General features: G+C 31.4%; 1 protein-coding gene across 4 annotated transcripts in view; it reads left to right on the top strand.

Annotated features, from left to right (window-relative positions):
- The first annotated feature begins 235 nt into the window (after positions 1-235).
- LOC148951019 (vacuolar protein sorting-associated protein 18 homolog) overlaps positions 236-11,443 on the top strand; it is an 86,852-nt gene continuing 75,644 nt past the window's right edge. For 2 of the 4 annotated variants that reach the window (XM_089090560.1, XM_089090563.1), the window contains exons 1-3: positions 275-404; positions 5,556-5,962; positions 9,208-9,381. In XM_089090560.1, the coding sequence (XP_088946686.1) occupies positions 5,627-5,962; positions 9,208-9,381 (510 nt within the window). In that variant the 5' untranslated portion in view covers positions 275-404; positions 5,556-5,626. Of the gene's footprint in view, positions 405-5,555; positions 5,963-9,207; positions 9,382-11,443 lie in introns of all 4 variants that reach the window. The other 2 variants (XM_089090561.1, XM_089090562.1) reach the window with 2 other exon arrangements.

Raw genomic sequence — 11,443 nt, 5'->3', positions numbered from 1 at the left:
TCACAGCAAATGAAGTCTGTTCCTTGGGATCCCAAACATTTGATTTTACATTGAAAATCAAGTATTTTGCAGTAGGCATGAATACATGGCTAATTGTAGAAAAACTAATACAGATAGTCGGAGTAATTGAGAGGGTAATTCTATTCCTTAGCATCAAGCGTTTTCATCTATGAAGTTTCAACGCCGTGTTTTCCTTGAGAACCCGCTTTGTGAAAACGCTTGATGCACTAGACGAGAACAACCCGATGAGCCTGAAAACGAGGCTTTTGTATTCCCTCTAACGAACTGACTTATCAGCTTCTGCTCTGCCACATAAAAAAGACAAAAGATCCTTCAATTTCGTGACACATGGTAGGCTAAAAGGCATGATAGTATTATCACTTTTCTGGAGCTTTTCCCTACTGGTAAAAATTTTAATAGCCTAGGTATAGACCTGTCATGTAGGAAACTTTCAGAACCCTCTAGAGGGAGGAGTGGAGCTAGGTACTTCAAAGTACCTTCCCAGGACATACTTTAGCCTAAAGACCAATCCCTAAAAGTTTCATTTTCCTGACGTATTTCCTTTATAGGAGAGCCAAAAGTAGCCTAGCTAAAGTAGAATTTTACAAAATCTTTGTCTTGAAGGAATATAATAATAATCTGTGTTTAAAAGCCTTTTAAAACCATATACAAAAAAAAGACAACTACTAAAGAAAAATTACACTCCATTTGACATCCTTCCCTTCAATAGCCTACAAAATTTCCTGCTTTCCAAAAGTGTAAATGTATCCAAGCTATCAAAGAGAGTAAACATTTTTTTGCTGATGGTATCAAGTTTCCATTTCAGGTCAACTAGAGGAGGTATGAAACTAAGTTAAACAGTATTATTTGTGTCCAGATTTTTAAAATGGTGTATTTTGTTAAAAGTTGCTGAAAATTTTTCTCCAGCATACAAATAGCAGGCCAAACTCTAAAGTCTTAAAAAACAAAAAGATTTAAAGTATCATTTTCTTTTTCCCTGAAAAGACCAAGTCAATATAAAACAAACAGAAACGAATTAAAACAACTTTTTCCACAAAATATATTTTTCACAGAAAAGTAAAGCGCTCCATTAAACAAAAAATGAGCAAAAATAAAATCAAATAATCTACCAAGCTCAAAACTACCACAAATCAGCATTGATAAATAAATCAAACCCAAAACAAACAGAAATTACAAGAAATTACCAAGTCAAACTCAAAACGAGCAGAAATTAACATAAGTTGGGTGCAAAACCCATATGCCTTCCCACGGCCAGAACAAAATTAGCACTTTACTGAAAAAATACAAATGAATGTGCATTGTTAGTTTAATATACACATAGCCTACTGATATTTAGTAATCAAAATGTTAATATTATTTGATTTATTAAAGTTATAAAAGTAGAAATATTTATATTTTTTTCAGTAAAGTGCAAATTTTGTTCTGGCCTTGGGAAGGCATAGGGGTTTTGCACCCAACTTATGTTAATTTCTATAACCTCTTTCCAAGATAGCCAAAAGTAGCTAAAGTAGAATTTTACTGCTAAACTATATATATATATATATATATATATATATATATATATATATATATATATATATATATATATATATATATATATATATATATATATATATATATATATATATATATATATATATATATATATATATATATATATATTTTTTTTTTTTTTTTTTTTTTTTTTTTTTTTTTTTTTTTTTTTTTTTTTTTTTTTTTTTTTTTTTTTTTTTTTTTTTTTTTTTTTTTTTTTTTTTTTTTTTTTTTTTTTTTTTTTTTTTTTTTTTTTTTTTTTTTTTTTTTTTTTTTTTTTTTTTTTTTTTTTTTTTTTTTTTTTTTTTTTTTTTATATATATATATATATATATATAGTTTTAGCAGTAAAATTCTACTATATATATTCTATATATATCTAAATTCTATATATATATATATATATATATATATATATATATATATATATATATATATATATATATATATATATATATATATATATATATATATATATATATATATATATATATATATATATCTATATATATATATCATCACTACTATCACTCACTATCTATCATCTATCACTATCATCACTATCTATCTATATATATCTATCTATATATATATCTATATATATATATATATTTATATATATATCTATATATTTCTATTCTCTATATATATTTATTTATATATATATATATATATATATATATATATATATATATATATATATATATATATATATATATATATATATATATATATATATATATATATATATATATATATATATATATATATATATATATATATATATATATATATATATATATATATATATATATATATATATATATATATATATATATATATATATATATATATATATATATAACCTAGGCTATTAAAATTTTTACAAAACAGCATTTTAACTTAATTTTCAGTTATCAGTTTCTTTTTCTCTGGCTTTAGTTCTGAAAATACAATTCCTGTTATTTGAGCAGAATTTTAAGCCATATCAATTGTTTTTTTTTTTAAATTTAGGAAATGTATTTGCATATCTTTAAAATATTATAAATTGGGATTGAGGAAAGTTGTGAAACTGAAGCATTTTTTGTTGTACTTCATTTAAGAAGATGATCTATTTTGCAAGGTTTCACTTTTGTAATACACAGATTTTAAAGGTAAGACAATTGAAACTCAGAGATGGGTACTTCAAAATACCTTCCTGGGACATACTTTAGCCTGTAGACCCATCCCTGAAAGTTTCAATTTTCTAACCTAACCCCTTTCCAAGATAGCCAAAAGTAGCTAAAGCAGAATTTTGCCCTATAATTATGTTTTATTTATATATGATCCCCCCTCCCCCTGCCCTACCTCTCTCAATCAACAAAGGGTTACCATCCCCTGGATATGAGTAGCTACTGAACTTTCAGTAAATTAAATGTAGATAATAGTACCAGTATGATCATGTTTTATTTTATATATAATCACCCCTTTGCCCCCCTCTCAATAAATAAATGGTTAGGGGTAAATTATAGTAGAGAGCTGCATGATTTTCCCCAGGGTATTTAGGCTAAGTGGAAGGTCACTTGTACCTGATGCTGTCCCTACTGTTTTCAGTTGGATGGAAAAAATCAAAAGAAAGTGTCATTTGAAAAGAAAGAGCCCAAATATGAGATTGAATTTGTCAAAGCTTAGAGGTTTGCCCCTTCGATCTGTTTAAAGAAAACGGAAACATAATTGTATCATTGTTCATTTCAATCTTAAGGGTGACCAATATTTGTAACACTTTATTAAATGGTTGTAAAAGTGTACATTCATTTGCCTTGTTTGTTTTCTACAAGTTTTTTTTTAATCTTTAAATTGATATACATTTCTTACAAATTACTTATTCATACCAGAGGTCCATTTGCAAGTTTCTTACCTACTTTGGAATCCCTGGTCTCAAAATAACATTCAAATTTATTGAAGAAAGGAAAAATAGAACTCCTGTTTTTCTAAAGAAAATGAATATACATAAGTAGGTCTTATTGCACTAAAGCTTTGCGGTCATGGCAATTAAAAAAAAAAATAATAACTTTAAAATACTTGACATTACTTAAGCATAACAGAAACAAAGAAAAACAAATCAAAAAATTTTACTTCTGTGCTCAATTGCCAACCTGAGCAATTGTCCTAAATTTTTAAATCTTGCAAAACATTCATCCCTCATTACATTCACCATCTCTCATGACCCACGCTCATGTCCATACATCCACAATTCAGGCAATAGGAAGGACCATCTTACTTCCATTTCTTCATATCTGCTGTCATTTAATGAATTTAAAAGAAGGTTTCTGTAGCTAAGTCAGTAGGCCTACTTAAATATTTTCTTACACCTTTTTGAACAATCTTAAGTTGGTAAAATAGGTAAGATTTTCAGAATTTTTAGTGACCACAATATATTTCTATCATTGTTAAGTGCATTAGAAAGGACAACCACTGGTAAAGATCCCAAAAAATATTTTATGGTGATTAAAAATTGTTTATTGCCTAAAAAGTTGGCAAAGCAGGAGAAAGTGCTTCTCAATAATCAATAACTATAAAATCTCTTCTTTAAACACAGCAAAATACATTTGATTTAAATGCAGTCAGAATGGACTGAAAAATTACTCAATACTAATCATGCTTTGAGACCTGATTGTCTAAATGCTTTTAAAAATCACTCAAGATAAAATGTTGTGTGCAAACTGAAGTCCAATATGTAAGTTAGTATAGTGGCACTAGACTTTCAAGGTCCAAACTCACAGTACTGATCTCCATTTTGTGGTCCTTTAGCCAGGAAGTGAAACAGGAAGCTAGGAGACAGACATCCCATGCTTTAGCATGCCTTTTTTGCTTATCTTCCCCAGATTTCTCCAGGTACCCAACTAAAGCTGGGCCAACTCTGGCTGAGCTTACAGAGTCACATCCCTGATCCCTATCCCAAACCAAATAAACTAGCAGTGCCAGGAATTAGACCTGTGCCCCTTGGACAAAGGATTCCCAACCCAGAGTGTCAATCACTTTGCCAGGACCACCAATGTGACCAGACAACAACAATTATTTTATGTGTCCTCTTTTTCTGCTCTGTTGCTTTTTTAATGTTACTAATAGGGCACTAAAACATTATAGAAAGTTGTTTAAGGGCTTGTTTTAAAGGTAATTTTTATTAGTTTCAAATAATTTTTGAACTTTACATCATAGTCTAAAAACTATAGACAAGGTGATAAGATATCTTTTGGGTCCCTATTAAGGGGTCAAAACGAAATTTGTTACAGAAGCAATTATTATGTTTAGAGAGGAAATAATAAAAAGGCATCAAGTACCAAAGCTAAGTTGTGTGAAATAGTGTAAATTTACCAGAAAGCCTATAAAATTCTATGATACTGACTAATATCATTTTAAAAGCACCCCCTTCTCTCTATGTGCCAATGTATAATCCAAATTATATATTGACCACTTATGATAACTTTAACAACTTATTTATTATAAGTTGGAAGTGAAATTGACTGAGGAGTGTTAATGCTGATGCTACTGGCTGTCTTATGTCTTGTTGACTTTACAAGAATTGTAGAGCAATCTAGTACCATCTAGCAAACAAACTACTGCAAATTAGCCAATCAAGTTTCAGTATCATAATTGATAAGCTCCTGAGCCTGTTGTAACTTGTCAGAAACTAAAACAGTGAACCTGTAACAACTCAGCACATGTGAAGAATTTTTGGAGATAGGTTGAATTTTGCAGTGTTTTCAAATCAATGTTTGCTATTTTATTGTGGCATTTTATTGTAATTATTAATTAGAAGTATTACCCACAACTATGGTTTGACACCTCATAATTTATTTTTTCTGGTTAAATTTCCAGTGAGGAAATTCTGATTTTGTTAAAATTAGAAGGAAGGAATCATTCACCTCTCCTATGTTTTTCCATGCAGTTTAAGAGATACTACTCAGTTTGAATTAAATTGCTTTAATATATTAATGTTTAGGTTTTGTTTTTTATTTCTAGAAACAAGCCATTGTTTTGAAGATCCACATATGACAGTGTAAACAATTAAAGATAATTTGTGCCCAATAAATATGGAAGAAAAACCGTTTTTCACATATAGGAAAATCCAATTTGTCCCAAAGAGCCAACTAGTTGATGTATCTGTTGGTGTAAAGCATCTTGCTATTGGATTACAAAACAAAACTCTACTAAAGATCCAGCCAAACCAAATGCAAGAGGAGACCGTCACTGAGAAGGATTTAACCAAGTCAGTGAGCTCTTCTTCAATTGTGCATAGAGTTTTTCTTGATCCAACTGGGAAACATATATTAGTTTCACTATCCCCAAGAGATACAGCTGATAGTCCAGCAGAGCTTTTGTATATGAGGAATGGAGTTTCAATTGAAAAGCATTCCAAGCCTAGATTAGTAAGTATATTGTTTTACTTTTCTGTAATCTTTTCAGTAGAATCAGAAGACTGGCACTGCATATCCCCAAATTTCAAAATTAAAATCAGCTGTCATAGACAAGTCTAAAGGAGGCTGGTTTTTTTCAATTACATACTAGAAAATTTCATTTTAATTTGTTTATAAACAAATTAAAAGGAAAAAAGGTACAAAATAGTTGCTGAATCTGTTCATATGGCATGTAAGTGGCTTTTGTTTATTTCTTATGCAAGGCTTTGTATTGGCTAGCAGAACAGGTGGTAGTTAAATGAAATGTTAGGAAGTTTGAGGCAAGAAGTGGGCAAAGCAGAGCATTGACTGAAAGTGGCATTCATGGGGACTTGGTATGATACATATAGTGATTTCAGAGCCAGATTGTAGTCATTCAGCAAGAATAACCCTTAAGCTTATTTCTGGATCCCCCTCAAAACCATTGATCAGCTGCTCAGCACTGTGAACTTGCAGGCCCCCTTACAAGATATGGATATTTTAGATGATTCAAGGATATGTAAGATGTACTGTTTTTAATTGATAAATCAGAAAACCTAAGAAATGTGTTGCTACCAAAATCTGTGAAGTACAATTTCCCTTCTTTGCCAGCTGTTGGACATGAATAGTGAAGAAACAGACATCATTTAATGTTATCCTTAAGACTGTTGCAGTGAAGTAAAGGAAAATAACATTTTAGCAGGTAGAACCTTAGAATTTTGATTTGTTTCCAATGACATGAATGCTGTTTGCTGTACACTGACATTTTGAAATCATCAAAAGATTGAGTTTAAATTGAATTACAGCCTTTGGAGGCTGTACTTGTACTTATAAATCATCAACATATTAGGATATAATTGATAACAGCAGAAAAAAAGCAGAGCAGCTAGTTTAGTTCCTTCTGGGATATCACACATGATTTCCATTCATTCTGACTCACCATCACTGAGAGAAAGGGCTTATACTTTTGAAGTTTATCTATTGGTAAAATACCTAAATTAAAAAAAATCAACTAGCACTTGAAGAATGTGCTTACGAGAATCTATTACCTTGAGATTCTGAGCTGCAAGAAGCTTTATGACAAATCAAAACCCTTTCAATAGTTGCAAAAAGTTCTTCGTAAACAAAAGTTTTGATAATAGGGTATAACCTAAGCAAAAGATTTGGTAAACTTTAGCAAATAGCTTTAGCATTTTCTGCTAAAGCTTGTTTAAGACAGTAAACTGTTTTATTTCATCAGTTTCACAGTCAACTGAGAATTAATATAATTCAGCTTCAGTAATCAAGGGGTAAGTAGTGCATTCACCAGCAAAGAATACATTCACTTCTAAAGCACTTTATGAAATCTGTCTGGCTTAAGTATTTTTGGTTCACTGTTGACATACCCACTGGTCATTTGTTTCACTATAGGGTGCCAGTTGTGCCTGTCACTTTCTTGAAATAAGGATAAATCCATTTATTAGACAGTGATAATTCACAAAAAATACTGGATATTTTGGTCACATGGACAGTGACCGTCATCAGCAGAAATACTGAGACGATCACTGTGCATGTGGCCAAAATATCCAGTATTTTTTTTTTTTGAATTATCACTGTCTAATAAAAGGATTTATCCCTATTCGAACTTTTATTTATTGTCATTGAAAAATAGTGTGATCTTCGAAATTACCTAGCTCTATGTTATTCTTTGTGCTGTCAAAACTGTATATGAAGGTAATTATAAAAAAAGAACTTGATGGTTGGGCAGGTTTGCATGATTAAAAAAGAAGTTTAACCAGAAATCACCAGATTCAAGAAAATCACCAGGAGGATAAAAAATCACCAGATCTGGTGATAAATTACTAAGGGTGGCAACCCTGATTGTAGCCTAGACTCTGGTTTCGGTTTCTTCTCTTTGTTGATGAAGTTAGTTAGCGCGATTGCCCAACACCTTTGTAGCGAAGTTTCAAAACTTAGGCGTTATTTCATATTTAAATGTAAAAATGGTAAATTTTCAATTTAAAACATGATTTAGCAAGCATGAAAGTGGATAACTTAATTGATGCTTTTTTTATGATCTTTTAGCATTCAATTGAATTCTCTGGAATTGGATTTAGGATTCTCCGTCCGAGAGGGCAAAGGTTCGAATCCTAGTGTATCCAATTATTTGGTTTGGGATGGGGGCCAGTGGTATGACTCTGTAAGCTCAGCCAGAGTCGACCCAGCTCTAAATGGGTACCTGGAGAAATCTGGAGAAGGTAAACAGGAAGGGTGTGCGAAAGCACAGGATGGTTGGCCCCGAAAACCCCATTGCATTTCCTGGCTGAAGGGCCAAAAAATGGAGATCAGCACTGCTGGTAAGGACTGTAAAGTTCAATGCCGTATTATTCACCTTTTTTTTTTGCCTTCAATAATCACTTCTGGGGGCAGCTCCTTACAATAGACCCTGACGCCACACCAATTTTCTTTCCGGTAGCAAAAAGCTTATTTTAGGGAAAGCATCGTTGGGCTACCGGATGAAAGTGATTTTTCTAATTACAAAGGAGTTTCAAATTCATTCAAAAAACCCCGAATGACATATTTTTTGGATCCGAATAAAAAAAAGAAAAGAAAAAGAAACATTAAACAAGATTCACAAAGAAAAAAAAAATCAATATGCAACAAGTTTCACGAAAAAAAATCCAAAAAAAATCAAGTTTCACGTAAAAATTGTTTTCTAACTCCACACTGTCCAAATACTTTACCCCCATCCACCCCCCTAATGTGGAAATATACAGCCTAAATCATATATTTTCTTTTTATTATGTCACTTCTCTTTGTCTTGTCTCACGCTAAGCTGAAATAAACCAACAAAAAACCGGTTCTGCAATGCGTAAATGAATGAACAACTTGAGCGGTAGGGGGCATTTCATACAAGTACCAAACTGTCTTGTAGGAAAAAATTGCCATTTCTAGCTGATTCAGGAAAGGTAACTATTATTTCAATTAGTTTATATAGTAAAATGTTATTTTTAAAACCAATTTATTGGAATTTCAAATCCGCTTGAAACCCCTTGAAAATGATTTGGATTTAAACAAAAAATACACCATTGGAATGACTATTGCCGAAATTGCAAATGAAGAAAATTATTGACCCCCCCCCCTCCCCACTTCTAACAACAAGAAAAATCAGTTTTTGAATTAATAGCACTAATGTGGACTTATATTGAGAATGCTTTTTATATTTATTTGTTGCATTTATGAATAAATTACTTACTTAGGTATCCCGAGCCAAAGGACAGCTCATCACAGCAGTGGGGTGGAACCCCAATCATAGTTCAGATGAATCTACTGGCCCTATTCTTCTTGGAACTAAGAATGGTCTGCTTTTTGAAACTGAACTCAAAGGTGATGAAGGGTTTTTTCAAAGCGGCATTGAACAATATTTTAAACAGGTGAGCACTTAGTGTGGAATTTTGGATTAGGGGAGGGGGACCTGAAAATAGTAAAAATTCCAGTTGATTAAATCTATGCGTCAGTTTAGTCTATGTTTTATGTAGTGAGATGTAGTAGAATCTCAGGGAGTAGACTCCGCGTTCCACCCCCTCTCCCCCTCAGAAATAACTTTCTCCCCAAGGGAATTTCTGTCACGTGTTAAACCTGTGGAGCCCAAGCTTGAATAATTTAATGTAAAACTTTCTTCCTCTTTTTGTCCATCCTACTTTTAAACTGGATAATCTTTTAGGATTTTGGAATTAACTTTTTGGGGGAAATAATTACATTACTGCAATTATTTGGGAATAAAAAAAAAACACACTGCTACAGTCAAGGAAACTTGCCTGGTCGCTTTCTTTTTCTGATCGAAGTACAAGCATGCTTCAAGGCTTTAGCGGTCAGGTATTACCCAAAGTGTAAAATTGACCCTAAGTTTATCGGCCTAATATTCAATTGAGAAAGTCTCTTCGGCCTTAGAAACATCCTTAATAAACTTTAATTGACACTTACTTTTTCGATTGCTTCCCTTCAACAATTTCCTTCCCTACAACAGAAGTTACCAACCGTAGGCGATAAATTCTTAACAATCATACAAATATATTTTACAAATGAGTTTAGGATAGAAAAACGGGTTTAATTTAAATAAAGCAGTGACAAACGTAATAAAAACAAAAGCAACAGCAAAACATTAATTTATAAAAAAAAATCCGAATATTTCGACTCCACATCTGGGAGCCTTTATCAACGGGAAAGAAAAATAAAAAGAAACGGTTAATCACCTAAAGAAAAACACAAAGAATAACAGAAATAAGAGAAAAAAATACCGACAAAATAAATAAATAAAACTCACAACTTAACAAAACTTCCAAAGTACAGCAAAACTCTAATCACAGATAAGACACCAAAACTCTAGATAATGTTCTTCTATAAGATTAGTTTGGTATATGCGATGTCTTAATAACACTTCCAAAGTCGGCAAAACTGTAATAGCAGAAAAGACACCAAAATCATTAGATAATTTTCCTCTATAAGACCGGAGTGGCAAATGACAATTTTTTTTTATTATTATTAATTAATGTTGTGTTGTTGCTTTTGATGTTATTACGTTTTTAACGTGTTTGTCACTGCTTTATTTAAATTGAACCTGTTTTTCTCTCTTAAACTCTCTTGTAAATGGAAAAGCAGTGTGGTCTAATAAATTATTTAAATATATTTTAAGTTCCAACCTCTGTCTGCTGCACTGTGATCCGGGACTAAAGCAGTCTTTAAATGTCCGCTGGCGTGTATTCAATTTGTTTTTCATTTTTCATTATTTATTTCATTATATTTATTTTATTTCATTATGTTTGTATATTCTTTTTGTTTTTTTGTGTGATTGAAGGCATATACCCCTCCACTTAGCTTTAATGCTAGTAGCGCTGTTTCTTAATAATTGTGTTTTCATCTTAACATAGAAACTTGTTTCTGTTGAAGACGGGCGTAAGTATTTAATTTGCAATTTGTAATGAACTTATAGTGCATTGTATTATTAGAAATATTGTCTCTATTATAATCGTATATATTGCATATCGTATCATCAGAAATATAATGTATCCTATATATTGTATATTGTATAGTCAGAAAAAATACACTTTGGTATTCGAATCAATGCTTTATTTGATTCGATTTTTTTTCGATCCTTTATTCCATGCTTTAAAGATTCTGGTCAGAAAAAAATAAGATTGAAAAAATAATATTGTTTTATAAAATAACCTAAACTGAATTTTACCTGGAGACGACACAGCAGATCCGTTTTGTAAAAATGGTAAACTTGTAATACTTAAGAACATTAACCTGTACAGCAAAACAGAACACAAGAAGACTCCTTTAACGAAAAGAAAGAATGGAGCAATATAAATCCATTTTCCAATACACCTCTGGGGGTTCCCCGAGCATGGAGGCTAGGTTGCCGTCAGTCCCTTAGAAGACAAAAACCTTGGAAATGTTTTCCTAGCCGTTTTATTGGAATTGTTGATTCCCATT

Source organism: Artemia sp. Qi Xiang Cuo, chromosome 6, assembly GCF_049724085.1.
Source record: "Artemia sp. Qi Xiang Cuo chromosome 6, ASM4972408v1, whole genome shotgun sequence".
Lineage (NCBI taxonomy): Eukaryota > Metazoa > Arthropoda > Branchiopoda > Anostraca > Artemiidae > Artemia > Artemia sp. Qi Xiang Cuo.
This window is presented reverse-complemented; position numbering and strand designations above follow the sequence as displayed.